General features: G+C 38.4%; 1 protein-coding gene across 2 annotated transcripts in view; it reads right to left on the bottom strand.

Annotated features, from left to right (window-relative positions):
- Positions 1-485: 485 nt before the first annotated feature.
- Positions 486-20,487, bottom strand: part of LOC149835682 (uncharacterized) — a 96,256-nt gene continuing 76,254 nt past the window's right edge. Inside the window, exons 22-37 of one of the 2 annotated variants that reach the window (XR_016432345.1) lie at positions 18,941-19,591; positions 16,427-16,690; positions 15,988-16,344; positions 15,332-15,744; positions 14,819-15,248; positions 13,412-14,710; positions 13,063-13,323; positions 12,672-12,962; positions 12,079-12,513; positions 3,837-4,268; positions 3,093-3,371; positions 2,574-2,976; positions 2,335-2,483; positions 2,037-2,240; positions 1,145-1,366; positions 486-948 (exon numbers count right to left, since the gene is read on the bottom strand). Coding sequence is in view for 1 of the 2 variants with exons in the window: in XM_090008681.1 (XP_089864807.1) it covers positions 1,247-1,366; positions 2,037-2,240; positions 2,335-2,483; positions 2,574-2,976; positions 3,093-3,371; positions 3,837-4,268; positions 12,079-12,513; positions 12,672-12,962; positions 13,063-13,323; positions 13,412-14,710; positions 14,819-15,248; positions 15,332-15,744; positions 15,988-16,344; positions 16,427-16,690; positions 18,941-19,591 (5,988 nt within the window). In the remaining variant the exon portion in view is untranslated. Of the gene's footprint in view, positions 949-981; positions 1,367-2,036; positions 2,241-2,334; positions 2,484-2,573; positions 2,977-3,092; positions 3,372-3,836; positions 4,269-12,078; positions 12,514-12,671; positions 12,963-13,062; positions 13,324-13,411; positions 14,711-14,818; positions 15,249-15,331; positions 15,745-15,987; positions 16,345-16,426; positions 16,691-18,940; positions 19,592-20,487 lie in introns of those variants that run through there. The other variant, XM_090008681.1, reaches the window with a different exon arrangement.

The raw sequence follows: 20,487 nt of genomic DNA, 5'->3' as shown, positions 1-20,487 counted from the left end.
ACGACTGGGCCAGGCTGGTCGATGGCCTGGACTGCTGCGAACCCTGGCCCAAAAAGTTATCAATGTAGCAGGATCCAAACCCATATCACTGGCTTAAATGTATGGAACGAATCCGTGTTCCACTTCTACCTTCATCCTGTTTCAGGTGCGACTTGATGTGGATCTGGGCCTCACTCGCATTTATAAAGCTGAGACTAGATCTTAGGGATGCGCTAGTTGGGCATAAGTGGACCAGGTCTTAGCCTGATCCGGATCCAACCCAAGACAATACAGGCGGATATGTGCCAAGAAATCAGGTTCCATTTTAAAAACAGTTTGAATCCAGAACACACTTGGATCCGGATAAATAAAAATCAAAACTGGATCCAACTCAAGCCAACCCAACCCGAACGACTCACTAACCATAGAATTTGGAATGTGAAAATGAAATATAGGGTAGTTTGTGGTAAATAGTATATACACTAATACCATATAACATTGCCCCCATAACATTAAGTTATTACAGTAGTTGCCACCACCCAAAGGTTTGCAGAAAGTGAAAACAGGTGCAATATGATTGCACAAATATTTGTGCATTAGCACTTGATCACCCTCCATCTTGGGGATAGAGCCTGTCAGTTGTGGGCCCAAGGCCTGATGGAGGGCGATCAGGTGCTTAATGCACAAATTTTGTGCCATGTGATTGCACCCGATCCGACCCATGCAGAAAGGGGCGACAGGTAAACATTTTTCCAAAGAATGCACGTTTTGGTAAAGGATCCATTACCAACAAAAGCGATCCATTTTTCAGATCCGAGCTCAATACCGGACCGTGTCTACAAAAATGGTTCTAGGATAGGTTTTGCTTAAGCCTGACCCGAATCCGACCCATTTGTGACAGTTTTCATAGAAATTCATCTGAGTAACTTCAGTTGTGTCCATGCCACTACTACTTCCATTTACAGAATTCTGCACCAAGAATTGATCAAACACAAACAGATAGAAATCAAAAGAATTTTACAGCTTCCTCGCATCATAAAAAACTTAAACATTTAACTGTGACTGTTCCAAGGACTCAATGAACTTCGTTGATACGGTGCATGAGTGCAAGATGATTTACAGAATGGGATCTGATTTTGTAATTGAAGATACTTACAAAATATACCTGCTGGGATGACATTCAGCTTGAAGTATGATAAATAAGTGATACAATTGCACAACTTCTGTAAATGGTATGATATCTACAGCAAGACGAGTCGTCGAGCTGTTAAAACCAAGGATGCCATGTCGGGTCCATCAGGCATAAGCTTCTGGGGCACAATGCAGCTTCAACTAGATCAGTCACTCCTCTCTGAACCGACTGAGGTGGATCTGTTGCATTCTCCTCCTGCATGGGGGAAAAGACGATGAAAAAGTAGCCACCAAGTCCTAATAGGTCCAATAAATTCAAACTATTTCAACAGCAACAATTTCAAACTCGGTTTTCTTTTTTTTAGACGACTGGGAAAAAATGGCCCCTCACTGAGTTCATTGGCATAAAAGCCGAGGTCCCACCACCGAGGTGGTATCCCATGCCAAGCTGAAGGCCCAAGTTCGAATTCCTCTGCCACATGGGGCTTAAGAGATATCTCGTAAGGGTCTGCTTAACCCCAGCTGGTCTTTCAAAAAAAAAAAAGCCGAGGTCCCCCTTGCCCACCAGCGAATACACCCAGACATGTAAACTAATCTTAGAATAGAAAGGAAGATGCAAAAGACCACCGATCATATAGCCACATAATAAGGAGAATACTTTACCAACCTCAACGATTTTGTGAATAAGTGGTATGTTTTGTATATTCATTGCTAGAGAAAGTAACATATGTAACAAGTATGTGTTGCTTACAAAGTTCCATGGAGAGAAATCAAGAGAGCACTACAACAAAATTTCAGTAAATAATTACAAGAAAAACATCATGAACATATAAAAGCATGGTCACAGTCACTGGTTAGTCTCAAAATTGTATTTACTCTGACAAAACAAAACAGAAATTTGAATAAATCATGTGCAACAAGCTCACCTCCTCAGCACACACTGGAGCTATCCCCTTGATACGGGCAATAACAAGCTCCACGTTGGTGGCCACCTTCTGCTCAAATTCCAATGGATTCATGCCCCCTGCAGCAGCTGGCGCTGAAGGCATACCTAATGGTCTTCTCCATGACCATGAAAGAAGCTCATCCCGGAAAAACATAGCAAATTGATGCTGAATGTGCGGACTTTGCTGCAAATTCAGTTTTATCATGGAGGTAAACATCTAACAGTAAAACTGCAACAAAAATCTATGTAAAAAGTGCAACTCCTTGTTATCTCGCTACCTTAGAAGAAACAACAGATTGAGCTGCTGCACACATGGCAGACACAAGCAACCCTTCTACTCCAAAATGAGAGAAGAAAGCCTGAAAGTTCCTTGTCAGCCGAAATGGCACCGGTTCATTGAACTCAATCGTTCCACTCAAATCATAAGCTATAAAACAGAAAACAATAGATTTTAGCTGCACAAGATGTAAGTAACCAACACCGACAAGATGGTCAGTCTGAAAGAATGTCAATTTACCGGGATGGAAGTCATTTTGGAATATTTTGCCAGTGTTTTTGGCAAACAGGATCTTGTTCGGGGATCTCCCTCCTATTTGTAATATGTATGACATAAAGCTAGAAAGTGCAAGCTGGACTGCGAATTGCTTCTTGAAAGCCCAGAGGTGGTTGCCGTTTGGAAGAGTCTTGTACATGTACTGGGAGAAAACATTCTCATTGACAAAATTCTTTGTTATATCATTATATGCTTGGAGACGAAGATCTCCCAAGGCCTCATGTGAAAGCTGACCAGAAACTGCTTGATTAAGTTGCTCCTTAAAATGGGTAATTGGAAGGTCTGCTTCACGATTGTTTCGAGCACAGTTTATCTCATAGACTTCCAGGAAAGTACTATACATCAAATCATCCTCTACCATTCGAACCTATAATTATGGAAATTCACGTCTTAGAAATTAAAAGAGAAAACAGAGTAAAGGTAAAGAATATGTAAATGAATAACAAATATGCAACCAATGAAAAGGCATCTAAAGACACATACCTGAGACCAAACTGGTATGATAATTGGGGTATGGAAAAAGAGACGGCGACGCCTTGATTCCTTGTGCTTGTCAAACATCTTATTCATAACACGAAATAGTTGCACTATACGTTCATCACTCCTAGCACTGGGAGTTAAAGACGTCTGGACAAGAAAATGGCGTTGTGAGCCATCAGAACCTATAAAAGTTAGTCGACGGAAACTGCTTCCATGCCGACGAACTATCGGAACATCAGCTCCAATCCTGTCTAGTTTTACAGTATGATCAGGTGCAATTTCCTGCAAAAGCAATTAAGGCATTGTAACAAGGTTTCGACAAGAGACTGCAACTCTTCAATGGCCTGCCTTTTTCTTTTTTTTTTTTTAGAGGAAATAGCATACCTGCTTCATGGATGAGAAAGAGTAAATTTTTTCTCATATAACTTGGTTCTCCTGTGATGAGTGAGTCCATATGAAAAAGTTTTCATAGGAAACTGCCCCCACTAAAGCTACATTTTTTATGGTTACTTTTTAAATTCATCTCACACAGGTGAGAAGAGGTGAAAAAAATCCTTCCTGGGAGGGGGGAAGGCAGTAACTTAATTTTCCTACAAATCCCAAGGGCTACAAGAACCCTGATTCTCGAACCCCATGTTTAATCTGCTTGTCACACTGGATGAGAAAAGGAGGCATTTTCATGTGAAAAGTACCCATCTTCCACCTTTTACAGTGAAACAAACATGAGCTAAATGAATTATAGCTTACCTGATCAGTGAAATATTGCCCTGGTACTTCAACATCAATGATGTGAAACTCACGCAATACCCTACTTTCTTCTTCCAGCTTTAAGACAGCAGAAAACCTGTCCTCTACATTGGTCTGAAGAACATTCTTCCAATGCTTCAGCCGCTCAGTTAACTCAGACAAGGTACTAGGAAAAGTTCCTGCACTTTCTGGATCCAGATCACGTTCAAAGTCTTGTTTGTATTCTCTGACAAAATCAACATGCTTGTTTACTGTGTCTGCTGAAAAACAGGCTCTACAGACTCCTGAAAGCTCTTTTTTCAGAGATTGAGGAACCTCAGCAGTAGTAGCAGTTGGATATTTGTAACAGCGATGTAGAAGGGCATGAACAACTGCCAACAGCCTCTCTTCTGGCAACGGCACAAACCTTGAACCAATTTCAGTCAGTAGACCCTGTAATGGATAGATTAATGAGAAAACAGAAAGCTTACAACAGTAAAGCTGTCAAAGAACATTGACCAGTCATGTAAAGAAGACAACTGCCAAAGCGAAATTTAAACCTTCTACACCTTGTGCAGTAAATATTAAGCAATGAAAGCACAATTTCTTAAGCAATTTAATTTTTATAACAAATATATTATTGAAGAATGTGCTACACAGCAAAGCAAAACGATACTGCTACCACAGACGAGCTCCAACATGGAGTCACATGCCTCTAAGCAAACAAATTGATGACGGTTGATATCCATGTTGGTCCATGTATGTGATTCGAGCTCATAAAAAACATGTTAATGAATGATGCACGATTACTTAAATATTAAAATGTCATATCACCCAACAACAATTTTTCTTGATAAAAAGCAAAAGGCTCAATGTATCATCAGAAAACATGGATTTAGGGATTGACTAACCAGGATGCAGAAATTCTAAATTGCAAACATACAGAAAAAATATATATCACAAATTAGACAGGTGCTAGAAAAAAATAAAAGATACGTTATGAACTACTTTTAGATCAAATAAAGTCATCTACCTGATAAAAAAGACATGACTGTTCTGTTAATGTACACATTTATATAGTTGTAAAATGGTATAACCTGCAGGGGTATTTTTGTCTTTTTGTTATATGTAATTAGTACAGTCCACTATGGACTTTTTTATTCTTAACAAGGACCTTTTTGTCCTCTTCATAGAGCTGTTGGGATGGGAGCTCCCCTTTGGTATTCTTTGGTGTATAAATAGGGGACTTTGCCCCCTCTCCATTCTCACGCTTTTGAGCATTCTTTAATAACAATCATCATTTATTTTTTTGCGTTCTTTGTGATGTTATGCCTAAGCACTTTGTGGTTTTATGTATCTTGCCCATTAGCGGCCTTATCATTGTGTGATTAGAGATACTTCTTGTGATCTCACATTTTATTACATGGTATCAAAGCCCATTGGGTCCTTTTGATCTTGGAAGCCTTGATTGTAATATCGCGTATTTTGGTACTTAGTCATTTTATAATTTTGATGAAATAAGTCTGGAAGAAAATCCGTTTGAGGCTCAATTTTTAGACTGTAGTCTTTGAGTCTGGGCTTGACCCAGGTCTCATCGACAAGGTCGAGGCGAGCCAAACGAAGCATGAGAAAGAGTTTTATTTTTGACTTTTAAATTCAAGCGAAATTCGGGTTATTTTCAGGCGAAATTTAGAATTTGATATTAGTGTTGTATGTCGTTGGATGCGTCTCAGAATTCTGAGCGCAACACTGTTTTACTTTCCTGAATTCGGGTACCGGTTGACCCAAAAATTGCGTTTTTATAAAACTTGAGCAGTTTGTAGGAACGAATCCGGAGTTGGATCGGATTGGATCCAATGCATAAGATCCAAATTATTATAGATTTGGATCTTATGTATGACCTACTTTAATATGGATTTAATCCAAAAATTGATCCATTTTTGTTTGGGTATGGATTTAGATTTGTGGATCCGAATCCAAATCCAAGCCCCACAATTTTCCAGCTTTAAATCTAATATAAAGCTTTAATTTGGGGCTTAATAAGGTTGAGAAGCCTTTTGGGTTAATTTGGTTATTTTTGGGTGCCTTTAGATAATTTTTAATTAATTAATAATTAAATAAATAAATAAATAATATTAATTCTGAATTTTTATTTTTGGGCTGAGTAGGACTCTTTAAAGAGAGTCTTTATTCTTACTTAAGAAGGGTTATGAGAGACTTTTAAAGGAATTAGAAGTTTTAAAAAGAAAAGAAAAGTCTACTTTAAAGAGTTTCAAAATTTTTGAAAAAACAAAATGGAAAGAGGGTTCCTTTTTGGGAGCTCTCTTAGAGAGGGCTAGAGAAAGAGGGGAGTCACCCCCTCTCCCACTATTTATATTGAAAAAAAAAGAAAGAGAAAAAAAAAAGAAAGAGGAAAAGAGGAGAGAGAAAGGGAAAGAGAGCGCAGAAAGGAAGAAAGAAGAAGAAGAGTCTTCTTCTCCAGCCCATCCAAGCCTTCTCCACCATTGTTTTTCATATTTTCTTCGATCTTTTGCAAGGTACGGGTCTCTTCTTTTGATTATAGGTGAGAAATCGAATGCCGGTTCGATTTCATGTAATATCTTGGATGAAATTCATGGGAAAAATGTTTTTATGGTTGATTTCTAAAAAACGCATGGAGTGGTCCTTTTTGACTGGATTCTTATGGCTGGATTCTTATTTTCTATGGATCTTCCTCCATGGCTGGATTCTTATTTTCTTGCATCTTTTTCATGAAAAAAAAATCTGTACATAACAGAATTTTATTTGGTGGTAGGAGTGGTCCTTTTTGAACCCTCTTGGGTGAGAATCGATTTTCATGGGTGGATCTTGTTATGGGTTGACTTAATGCGTGAAGATCGATGTTAAAAATATGTTGTATGCATGTATGGCTCAGAAAATGTGTAAGTAAAAGCATGTTGGCTGTGTAATACCTGTTTTTCATGCATATAAATATGTATAGTGCATACATGGTTTGGGTTTTTGTGAAAAAGAAAAAAAAAGAGTAGCATCAGGCCATTGAGGACCCATACCATCTGGTTGGGGACCTCACGGTCGGGCCGAACCAGGGCCAGAGGCCCGGCTGGACTGTGTCCAGCAGGCCTGGCCGGGCCTGCCGAGCCTCAGAGCTCAGCCGAGTGGATCGGCTGAGCCGGACCAGGTCAAAACAATAACAAAAAAAAAAGTTAATAATTTTTTTTTATGATGGCTGTTCAGCCTTGACAGCACACACAGGCCCGGACTGGGGCCTGTGCATGGGCTGTCAGGCCCAACCGACAGGGTCGGCTGGGCTGACTCAGCCAACCCGGCTTGGAAGAGGCCTGCCTGGCCCAATCCGGCCCTTGGGAGGACTGGGACAGGCCTGGCAGGGTGGGTCAGACCCGACCCAGCTGACTAAAGTCAGCTGGGCTTGCTGGGAACCCCAGCCGACTGGGTCGGCTGGGTGTGAACCCTGTAGAAAAAAAAGAGAGGAGGGTGCTGAATTCTTGTTTTTACAAAAAAATTATATATGCTGCTTCAGCTATGTGCATGTTAGAAAGCAATTTTCACATGCTTATGAAAACAAATTTTGCGCGATCGATACTCAAATGCAATATAATTACATGGGTATTTTGTGAACATGTGTAAGTCTGAAATTTTAAATCATGCTGCATATGTATAGTTGCACAAGTAGTCACATGTTTAAAGAGATTCATGAATGGAAGGCTTGCATGTGACGCAAGTATGTGAATTAAAGCATGCATTTGCCATGATCAAATGCATTAAATGAAGTCATGCAAATAACATAATGTGCGAATCAAATGAAAGCATGCAATGAATATAGGGTTGTGAATTCATGCACATCATATCATTGTTCTAAGCACATCTTTAAATGACATTTATGATTGTGCATTGAGAAGCATTTAGAAGTAATGCATTATGATATGTTATTCATGATTATGCATTGATGATCCAAGTGAGTTATCGCAGGCCTGGAGAGCCTTGAGCATTGGATGCTCCTTCTTTATTTACTTTTAAATGCATCGCAAAGAAATCACATTTATTTTTATTGCATTGTGTTTACACTGTTCTATGTGTTTCCACGGGCAGGAGTCCCGTGATGACTCTCGCAGGGGTAGATGCGAGCTTTTGACTTTACTTTTGCATGCTAAATTACAAAACTTAATAATTGACTTTTAATAAAAAGATAATGAATAAGAATCGTGTAATATATGATCTGAGATCTCTCATCAAAAGAATGAGCATCTTAGAGATTCGATTTTGGGAGACCACGGGGATACAAAAAACTCCGTGTGCACTAATGATTACTCTTAAACTCGATATTTAGGTTCTTTCTCCTGACCATGGTTTTAGAGAGAGTCTGTCACTTTACCTGAGGGTGGTGTGTTAGACATAGTTGTTGTTTTGGTATACCAAGAAAATGATACTATTGGATGTGGAGGTCCTTAATATCCCAACATTAGATGTGGAGGTTTAATGTTCTGAAAGTGATTCGGCCGAGGGCTAAGTTTGAAACCCAGTAATAAAATACAACTTGTGTACTAAGTTACCCTGAGAACCCTACTTAACCTCGAAAAATTATACCCGTTTGGTGTATCCGCGGGCAACGGTAATTAAAAAAAGAAACTTAAATTATGTGCATTTAATAAGAACATGCACTATAATGAAAGATAATAATTTAGTCATGCATTGCACTGAAGTCATGCATATTCATGTTATGCATTAGATCATGCATGTTTACATGTTCCCTTAACTGTTAAATGTTGATGAATACATAATGTTGTTCTCTAAAGCATGTTAAATGGTTGTTTTGCCTAAATGGTGATCTCTGTTGTTTATTAAATAGTCCCTCATGCTTAATAGTTGTTCTCTATTGCATGAATGCTTAATTGAATTATGAATTTGTCATAATTACATACCTCTAAGTTATTGCATAAATTCTTATATGTATTCTTTATGCTCATTTATTTCATTAGAGGTACTTGTACGCATAATTCCTTGAATTTCTGATACGTGGTTTTCACAGCCGCAGGGGATCAGTGAAGCGACTAGTTTCTAGGAGAGCTACGAGTGCCACACTTTTGCTAGACAGTTCACAGAAGAACAACATGATTCGGTCTTTTTCTTTATTTACTTTTATGTCATTTAAATAACTCTGATAAGTCTCTTACAATTATTGTTAAATACTCTTTCTTTCATAATTAATAAACAATGAATTGCTATTGGTTTGGGGTCATAAATGTAAAATCTATTGTGGTGTATTTGGTTATCCAATTGGGAGTGAAACTGTAAAGGCCCGAGTCTCTGAAAATATTTCCGCAATTGATTTAAAAAAAATCCGCATTTTTATGGGGTATGAGTTGGGGTCGTTACATTGATCGTCCTGATTGAAGATCATGTTCATGATTAAAGTGCATCGTTGTTTTAAAGAAAACTTTTGATATGTTTGACTTGGGGTTTTTAAGATATTTTTTAGGAATTGAGGTTGCCTACTCACCTAGAGGATACATTCTCTCCTTGATGAAATTGACTGTTGACATATGTGTTAGGTCAGGAGTTTAAGATGAAAAAAAGGTGAAGACCCCAGAAATCATAAATGCAAAATTAAGACTTAAGATGGCATATTGCTTGAAGATCTTACTCCATATCGCCAATTGATTGAATCTCTCATCTACCTCTCTATCACCTGACCTAATATCGCTCATGCGGTTAATGCAACAAGTCAAATTCAGCATGCTCCTATCAGAGTGCATATGGCTGCAATTACGAGGATTGTTTAATATATTAAAAACACAATCTCAAAAGGGTTTTTTTTTATCCTCTTCCTCATCTTTAGATTTTACAACTTATACCGACATTGATTTGAGTGGTAAATCAAATGATAGAATCTCAATTACTGATTTTTGTATTTTTTAGAGAATTCTTTGATTTCTTGGTGTAAGAAACAACAAAAGGTCTCATTATCCTCAGCTAAGGCAGAATATCGAGCAATGGCAATGATAACAATGGAGCTTGTTTGGCTCAGGACTCTTCTCCAAAACATGAGAGTTTTCATCTCTAAATTTTCGAACATATGTTATGACAACAAAAGTGCAATCTACATAACAAGCAATCACACCTTCCATCAAAGAACCAATCACATTGAGATGGATTGTCACTATGTTTGTGGTGAATATTTAAAAAGAACTATTAAGTTGTCGTATGTCACATCGAAGTACCAACTTACCGATTTCTTCACCAAAGCTCTTGCTACCCTTCGTTTTATTTTTCTTCTTAACAAACTTTAAGTTTGAGAGGGTGTGTTAAAATATATATATAGTTGTAAAATGGTATAGTCCTCTCAAGGGTATTTTTTTCTTTTTGTCATGTAATTAGCACAACCCACTAGGAACTTTTTTATTCTTCTTTTTTATTTTATTTTTCTTTTCTTTATATATTTGACCAAGGACTTTTTTGTCTTCTTCATAAAGCTATTGGGATATATATATATACATTTGTAAAATGGTATAATTCTGAAGGCATTTTTGTCATGTAATTAGCACAGTCCACTAGGGACTTTTTTATTATTGTTTTTTATTTTATTTTTCTTTGACTAAGGACTTTTTTGTCCTCTTCATAAAGCTATTGGGATCCCCCCCTCCCCCCCCCAACCACCACCACCAACTGTCACAAATGTGACTGTTGGAGAGCTCCCCTTTGGTCCTTTTAGTTCATGCTTTTGAGCATTTTTTAATAACAATTATCATTTATTTTTTTATGTTCTTTGTGCTAAAGCACTTTGTGGTTATATGTATCTTGCCCAGTCTAGTGGCCTTATTATTGTGTGATTAGAGATGCTTCTTGTGATCTCACATTTCATTACATGTTCCAGAAACTACAGATAGTAATCCACATTTGCAATGATGTTACAATCATACAACACTACAGGAAGCACATTCTTACCTTGTTTATCATGAAATACCACCTAACACTGCAGTATATAGGGTGAAGTGACCAATCCTTAACCATCTTAATTATCAGCATCAGTTGAGCAATGACCAGTTGGAATAATTAGAGGTTGAACAACACAAACTCCAAACTCAACACTGAAACTACTCTCAAAGAACATTCATCACTTAAATACATAGATATTTTACATAAACCAACATTATCTCATAAACTTTGTATAATTCCCAAATGCTGCAATGAAACTTCGAGAAAAGCAAATTCAATCACTCAAAAACAGATCAATGCATCTCAACAATTATGCTAGAGGTCCAAAAAGCCCTATCCAACAATGTTTTTAGACAAAATGCTCAAGAAAATACCCAGCCTCTAAACTACTACAATATTCAAACCACCTCCTGAACCCCTTTGATATATTTGCATTATGTAGTCTGTGCCATACAGATACTTCACTTAGCATCTGTGTCCCGTGTCGACACAACATGACACCAGACACAATATTTCATGGACACAGTCAAACCTGTGCTGGACGTGGTCAACACCAGACAATATTTCTATGATCTTGTTTGTTCATTGTATATTTACTTGTTTCTTTCTTATAAAATTTGTCAGAGTTAATTATATTTTATTTTTCAACTTAGATTTCTTATTAAATGCTTGTATCATTGATCTTCAAGAATTTTGCAAGATCATATCCATGCTTTATTGCTTCCTAGTTTACAAAACTCTTCTGGTGCACCAAGTGTGTCAGTGCTTAAATTCCATACCCATGTTCATGCCTGTGGCATAGTTTGTAGTTACCTTTTCTATTTTCCTAAAACAGAAACAGAGCTACAGACCTAGAAAATAAGGTGTTTACATCAATTCAATCCTTTGTACATGTACCCAAAAAGCCATATGAAAAATGATACACTCGATTTTCTACCACTATTTCTAGTGAACAATGGAAGAATTGAGGTGAACTAAACAATTGTGGTAGATGGGATCTCTTATAGCATCTAAACCATCTCTGGGCTTTTGTTGGTTTAAAAAGAAAAGATGAATCTAGGATTAATTGGGTAGGGCTTTCCAATAAAAAAATTGAAGGATGAGGATTGAATAATATGATCAAATTGTAACAAGAATCCAATCCACATGATCATGAAGAAATAGTTAAAGTAGATCTTTGTATTTTTCACAATAGAAATGAAACAAAAATATTGACTTCACCTTTATCTGGACTTTTTTAGAGGTTTGCATGATTAAATGAAAAGATATTAAGAGAAACCACCTGTAGCACCCACAGGAACATGAAACTAACCTCAAGCTCATTAGCCAAATTCATGTGCTTGCTCCTAAGAGCTTCCATTATATCCTTGGCAGTGTCAAATGCAGTGGCTGCAGAAGCGACCCAGCTAAGTGCAGCATTACGTCTGAATGCACCTTGGCTGTTTTCAGGAATTGTTGAAGAACTCATGAGCTGTGCTTCATGAGTTGCTTGAATAGTTCCTTCCATGGTAGCCGGCCTTTCGGTTTCTTGCCCTTGAGAGTTTCCGCTTTCATGGGATGCTCCAAGGGTGTTAGGCTGGTGTCCTTGAATGATCTGGCCATCAGAGCTTAAGTTTCCTCCCACTGGATTCGTTGAAGGAACTGGTTGCATCCGTTGTTGAGGTACTGGCATACCCCTTCCGAGATCAGATTTGTTAGCAGCATCACGCCGTTCCAGTAGATATGTCCGAAGCCAGTAATACAGAGCCTATGGAAAAGGAAGTGAGATACACATTGTTATTAAACAAGTACTGGATAATATAATCCAAGAATTTCATCAACAAAATAGGACAAGACTGTTCACAAAAGTAGGTCTTGGTTATGCTATCAGAGGAACTATGTCACTATCTAAGATATCCACTTTACCTGTGGATAAACTGTTGCAATTTTATGCAGCACAAGCTTGCAGTGAGGTGCCTCTGTCCTCTGCAAAGAAAGTAGAAGTTGCGGAATCCAAGGAAGCCAGACCCAGTGGGGGATCTGGTCAGAATATTTATCAAATGCCCTCCCAACAACCTCATTTGGAGTATCAAAGCTAAGCAAGTAAAGAACACGGGCAAGGTGGCTCCTAGAATTAGAAACACCATACTTGATGCCTTGAAGGAAGCAACTCACAGCATACTCTAGCCACATCTCATCACGAGTTTCTTTATAAACCTGAGAATGATTTCTCATCAGATAAATTCGGACACTGTAACCAGAAGAATGATGAAGCAGTTAAATTCATAAGATCCAGAAAAAAGCAAAAAGAAGATACCATATCACAGTAATTTCCCCAGCTTATCCATCCTTTTGGCAAATATTTGAAGAGGCTGATGGCATTGGAGTAAGCAACATTCGCATTTTCACAGTCATTTAGTTTCAAAAGAAAATCACCCTTTAATCGGAAAATTTCTGCTTTGTTTTTTACAGAAAAATATTCAAGATTTGTATTGCTGATCAGATTTAGACCACTGACCAATTCTCCTTTCATTTCCAGATAAGCCTTTGCCTGTTCTCTTATTTTCACAAATGCTTCCTGAAAAATAAGTAGAAGACAACTAGCTAAGAGTGAGTAGACAATATTTGTGACATAGTGCAAATAAAAAAACCAAGTTACCGTATACCTGAACTTCCATAGTTGAATGTCCATACATCTTTTCAAGTATTGTTACACAAACATCATGAAGCCCTTGCTTACGAGCTATATGGGCGAGCTTGTTGACACTCCATGCTTTATCACGATAGCCAAGGTGGTGGAGTTGCGGGTTGGTTGATAAAAAATCCTTAAAAGCATCAATTACAACATTGTAAATTTCATTCCTCCACTGAAGCAAATCATACCAAACAGACAAATTATCCCATTCATTGGGAGTTCTTAGTCTCCACGTCTCAAGTATGTCCTTGAGATCCATATAGCCACCATGAACGCCAGGAACAGGACCCCCAGAAAGTTGCTTGCTTCCATTGTTGATCTCTATTAAGACCCTAGCAGATTCCTGAACTTCAACTAGCTGCTGGAATTGCTGCAAAAGGGGAGCTCGGGACTGAATAGACATTTCAGGTAGTTGCCACCAGTGCTGCAATGCCAGATCAACTCCCTTCCCCACTGTGGTTTCAGCCTCACCCACACCATTCGCATTTCCATCATGAAGGGCACAATAAGCTTGCACCAAGCGAAGCTTTGTCGTCTCCTCTACTTGAGCTTTTGGAAATATATTCTCCTTCATGTACGCCCAGTCAGATACCTTCCAAAGAGAATCAAGCAGTATCTCAGAATTGTCAACACTTCTGCCAAAGTCTACAAGAACATCCCACTGGCTTAGTTGACGTGCACAGTAGATCCACTGTTCCTCCCAAAGACACATTTCAGCTTTGGGGATTGTGTTGTTATAGGTACCTTGTGTCGCTTTGCTCATGGCCTGATAAAACAGACTCTGGGCACGTTGCCAGTAACCATGCTGAACTAATGAAAGTCCAGCTCTGGTTTCTGCAGTGATTGATCTTTTCTTCCATAGACCACACCTCATATCCTCTTCATTCAGCAATCGGTACAACTCAGCAAGTGCCTCAGCACACCGAGTTTCATTCATGAATAGCATAACATGGCTTTCCAAAAGTGTCGAAGAAATGTGCCACGCATTGTATGTCTTGCCCAAAAACTTAATGAGCTCACTAGGCATTCTTGGTTGAGGGTGGCTCAAGTGGAGGCCCTCTAAAAGAGCCTGGACAACATTAGGCCTCTTCTCCTGCTGCTTCATATGGTAGTCCTTTGACAAAAGGGAAATCATGGGTTTGGCCAGTGCTACCTGCTCTTCCTTGTGAAGAGTTACCCAAACAATTGGAAATACTAGAACCCACAAATGGTACGCAACATTAGAATCCGTGTGGGATAATTCTCTTAGTGGAACCACAAGATCAGCAACCTAGAAAATGACAAGAGATTAGTTTAAACACATAGAAAAATCTGCACCACCTAAAAGAATGCCATCGAGTTATGAGGTGAATAAACAAAAGCAAGAACAAGTAAAAACCTGGAGCTTGCTCATCTCATTCAGAAATCTTGCATGTTTAAACACTAGAAGATCATATGTAAGCGGGCTTCCTTCAGGGTCTTCAGGGACTTCACAAACTTGTGGTTGCACTCCAGCAGATTCTTGCAAAGAGCCTGCTGCCATCAATGGAGGAACACGGGCAGAGTTTGGAGCAAGTGTTATAGGCTCATTTTCAACCAAAATAGCTAGAAGAAGATCCAGACCCTGTTTGAGCCAGAAGACATCGCTCAGAGCTTCCCAGTCCTGGAATTGAATGATATATTGCAGCCTTTGAAACAAAGTCTTCCCAAGAGACTCATGATAGATAGTGAAGAACCGTTGTCTTCTTTCAGGATCATTGGCTCTAAGACCAAGCATGTATTGCCTTTCCACTTTCTGAAAGATCTCTTGGCGGATAGCTACTGGATACCTATATTCAAGTGCATAATGAAATTTAATAAATATTTGAAAGTCAAGTAATAGCCACTGGTTCATAGAGAAGAATACACTTACTTGTTTGCATCAGCACAAAGCCCATAAAGAAGTTCAAGATATTTTGCATCCCATTCCTCCAGAGAACTAGCCGAGAAGCTTTGCCTATCAACTTGTGAAAGCCACTGAAGGTAGGAAATAATGTCCTTCTGATTAAGGACGGAATTTGATACACCAGCTGCAGCAGGCCTGAAATCGTTTTCGATCCAACCTTTTATTACATCCAGAATACATAAATGAACACTTGGATCTGCACACTTCTCTGAAAGTATTGAATGCAGAATTTGACTTATTGTTCGTTTGCCTTCAGGAACAAGCATGACCCTTTCACTTATAAGTTTTAACACAGATTTCAAATTAGCAGTCACTGAGCTAGCTTCTGAAACAACAGAACGTGAATTACTGGAAGCAGAATCTTGGTCAAACCTCTGAACCTGGGATTTGAAATGTAATCAATAATGATAATAGCAATATAAAAGATGAAGAGAGTCAAAGTTGCAATAGAGAGAGCCAAAGAAGGTGCAGCATAACAAACAGAACATGCTCAAGGCTAAGCTAGCATGGAAGGTTTTTTCTCTCTCCAATCAGAAATAAATCATCGGCGATCAAAAGTATAAAATAGATGCACGTATGGATTTACAGACAACAAAAAGACAAGCCAAAATGCAGTTGCTTACTTGTCTAGCATGAGAACTTGTTGCAGATCCCATCTCACGAGAAAGTCGTTGAAGAACACGAACTAAGGGCAAAATGAAAGGGTCAACAAATGACTTCTGCACCTCCATCAAGGTTTTAACAACAGAGAGAGCAAAACTTATCATTGGAATGACAGAGCTAACTTCAAGAGATATCTGAGACGCAGTTACTGCTGCAAGATGCTTCTGTATGAGATCCAAAACCCTTTGATAGAGTATCTTAACATCTGGAAGTGTATTGGAGGATTCTAAAGGAAATGCAGTAAAAATCAATTTCAGTAGGGAACAGAGTGATTTCCCTGCATCCAGCATCTTACTGTTGAAACAAGGCTCAAGAATCTGCAAAACAGAAACTGGCATTGTCACCAAGATGAAATTTTTGGCACCATGAGAGTTAATAAACATAACATTTCAAGCTTACTTGAGAAATCTGGTTAATATTGTTTCGGATGAACAGCTGCGGCTGCTTCTCCAATACCTTGTTCATGACATCAAGACCCTGAGCGAGAGCTGCTGCAGGATCTTTGGACTGTGTGGAAGGCTGGAGGCTACTAAGTAACTTCTCCAGATAATTAAACTTCACATTTGCATTTGGCCACACCTCTAAGGCTTGTGATAATAGCTCCAATGCTTGTTTGTACATGGCACTCGATTCCTTATCTTTTGGTTCTATCACCAATGAAACCTGTTTTAAAAAGTAAAATTATATATGCATCGTATACTGGCCAAAGACAATAAGCAAAAGTAAGCCATCTATGCACTTCTTAGAATCAGCAGGTTACCTCGGCCCCCCACGTGGAATCAACAACGAGCAGTGGTTAATTATAAAATGAAAATCAGGTTTATATTTAAGGCTACATTTTAGGAATCTAAACAGATGGGAAGATGCTCAGAATGATTGGTTCAAGAAAAGAGTCAAGATGGCATAGATGACATATACTAGGTTGACCTGGCTGAGTGAATCTTACGCTCTCACTTGACTTGGATCAGAAAAACATAATTATAGTTTTTTTCCTGACCCCCTGAGCCTACAAAGGTTTTCTGAATCAATCAATAATTACCCTATATCCCAAAACATCCATATGATACTCTATCAAATTTGTCCAGCATTTGAAGAGATTGGTGCAAAGCTCTAAAGGATTTCAAAGATAGGATCTCCTTAAAGCTAGGGAATGGTACGAACACCAGGATTTGGCATGATTGTTGGACAGGTCATATAGTATTCAAAGAACTATGTTACCGCAACACGGCACCCGTACCCGTGTCAACACAGGTACTGGTACCTGGACACGGCATTTGCCATGTCCTACATTATATTTTTTTATAAATTATATTTTCAATATATAATATATATTAGATATATAATATATATTTTCAGTATATTTTAGATATACAATATATTTTTTCAGTATATTTTAGATATATAATATATTTTTTCAGTATATTTTAGATATATAATATATATTTTGGATATATAATATATATTTTTCAGTATATATTTAGTTGCATCTCTGTACCCATATTTTTTGGAATTGCCGTGTCGTGCCCGCACCCATACCCAGGTGACATAGTCAAAGAAAAATGCCAAATTCTCTTAACAGCTGGAAACACGCAAGGACAGCTGACTAGCTAACCACTTCTACACTGGTGACAGTTGAGACATCACATTCAAAGGAACCTGCTACCTGCCTTTACTCAACTCTTCCTGTGTGACCTACCCGAAGAAAGCCATCTAGGGATCTCATCTAAACCCAAGGTGGTACCGTTCCCATGGCATATTTGACTGAATAAGGTACTGACTCAAAAATAGCTGAAAGAGAGGGGACTTCACATGGCAAGTCCTTGCTACATGGTAACAAAGCTGAGGAAACTACCTGTGTCTGCTTTGCACCTGCAACTCATTTGTCCAGCTGCTTCACATGGCCTCACCAGAATGGGAAGCACACTACCTAGCAGCTGATAACTTCCTAGCAGTGATGATTGCTCCTTGGATTGCAGTAAAGGCAAAAAGTGGTTTGAAGATGATGGCTCTTTCTCACCTGTGGTATATATGCACTGAGAGGAATAGACGTACGTCTATTCTAGGTTGAATATTTATTCATAGTCGAATCCAATCCCAGATTTACCTTATGCTAATGAGAATTGGACTGGCCAAGACATCAGTTGGATTGGCACATAGAGGTTGGGACTTATCAATGATGGAAGGAGCGAAGAATGGTCTAATGTGTCTCGTACATCCTATGATGTACACAATCTGCATAACAGTAGTCACCTTAGGTGATTTCGTATCATCCTTTTAAATGAAAGTTTTCTTTCCCTCGAAAATTAAAATATATTCATTCTCAATCATAAAACATTCATGTCCCTAATCTATTTCAAGAACAGATGACACTGTTCCAACAACAGATCATATTTCTGTATTTTTCCACCATACCATAACAAAACAGTATGGTAAATGAACTACAGTTTTGTTTTTCTTTGCCACCACACCAGAACAAAACAGCACCGTAAATGAACTATAGCTTTGTTTATACATATAAAAATATCACACTTAGAGATTGAACAATGAAAAGGTAATCCATCCTTACAGTTTCCTCGCAAGTTACATGGGTAGTAATAAATTGATGCATGTATGAACAACATCATTAATTTCTCACCATAATTGTTATTTTTCTGTTGTTAGTGAACAGCTACAATAAAAGAGCATGCTTCATGCACAGGTGCATTTTTGCAGCCTCAAGCTGAACGCCTCACAAATGCTATATAAGGCAAGACTATACAATCCAGATATTTGAGAACATGATAAAAATTTCTACATACACCTCAGCAACACTTGAAGGGACAAAAACCACGTAAAGCATTATGGAATGCGAGACAGAAAAATGAACCCTTAAGGATGCATCAAGTACATCAAAACAAAAAGAGTAAAACTTACTCGAATGAGAAAGTTAATAATCATTTCTTCCATGGCAGCATTAGGTTTGTAAGATAAATCATGTTGGCTAGCTGACACAGGTGTTTCAATATTTGGAATTGATGACCCACTAGGTGACATCATACTTAATGATGGCAGACCAGCTTCTACCTTGACACGTTTGCTCAGATCATCACTAAATGAAGAACTATCTGAAAGAAGCTTTGTATCACTCTCGATAGCATTTGGATTAAATGCCTCACTAGCACGCCCATGGCTGTCAACATCTGGTGCTGCCTTCATTTCCGATTGCCTTTGCTTTTCCCATGCAACAACTAGCCCGGCGAGATCAATGGCAAGACGCCTATTCTCAGGAGAGGTGCTATAAGGCAATCCAAGTCGACTGAGCGAGTTTACCATCTGAGGTACAAATTGAGCTCTGCAACGGTAAAAGATGTCGGGATGCCGAACAATAAGCTGAAATATGTGAATCAAATGAGGAACTGAATGACCCTCCTCTACCATGATCTTTTTGGTATAACGAATCCAAATTGGTATACGAACTTCCTCTGGAGGCAATCTTCGAGGCAGTGCAGGCATTAGTACATCGAGAGCCTGCTTGACCAGGGTCTTGTATTCCGACTGACATGTTCGCAGTAAAGCAACAAACACCTGCACAAGAATTGCTTTAGTAGTGATTCATTGATCAAGTCAAACCGCAATCATGTAAACACAATCACTTAAGATGAAAGAGTAGCAGTTTATGCACTTGAAAATCCAACCAGGATCAATTTCTCATCATGACCATAAGAAGAGACAGAGAATAATGGGTGTGAGGGAAAGGGAATTATTCGACCAGCTATATGCTTCTATAGTGATGGTATGAATTTAGGCTGTAGTGCAACATATCATGTATTGTAAAAGTCACACGGCATTTCATATCAATATTATACATCAAACATTGCAAAAACTCATAATAAAAGTACAAGCAATGGGAAATCTAAGAAATTAAGAAAATTCAAAAAAGGTAATGAATGATTTGGGATATGAAGATGGTGGATTAACCCATCAAGTATTCAATGCAATTAACCTTACAATAAAACATCCAAAGACACTAATCACTGTAAAAGAATAGGTTGTTTCTGCATAAGGGAATAGTCGGCAATCGGCGTATCCTTTCTTTGTTATGTATAGTTTATAAATATGCATTATTAGGGTTCTTGTTTGTAAATTAGGGGTACTTTAGTCATTTTTGCCTTTTCTTTTATGTAACCTCAATAAAGAGGGTAGGCCCATATATTCTCATTGTCTTTTTGAATAATGAGTTATCCCTCCACTTCAAGTGTGCTCACCTCCTTTGCTTCTCCACTGGATCTTAGCTCAAAAAATCATTACAAAATTTTCAACAAGGCAAGTTAAACTAATCCCATCTTCTCTTCAAGCAAATCAGGAGCAGCTTTTTGTAAAAGGGTTGGGCTTTGACTGCAGTTGGCAGATGATGAACCCAAGGATCTCTAGTCTTTCACCCAAAAAAGCAAAAGAAACTGATTTGCATGCTAAAGGCGGAG

The sequence above is a fragment of the Nuphar pumila genome, chromosome 6, assembly GCF_984573655.1.
Source record: "Nuphar pumila chromosome 6, dmNupPumi1.hap1.1, whole genome shotgun sequence".
Taxonomy (NCBI): Eukaryota; Viridiplantae; Streptophyta; class Magnoliopsida; order Nymphaeales; family Nymphaeaceae; genus Nuphar; species Nuphar pumila.
The sequence above is the reverse complement of the archived record's forward strand: the minus strand, read 5'-3'. Positions and strand labels throughout refer to the sequence as shown.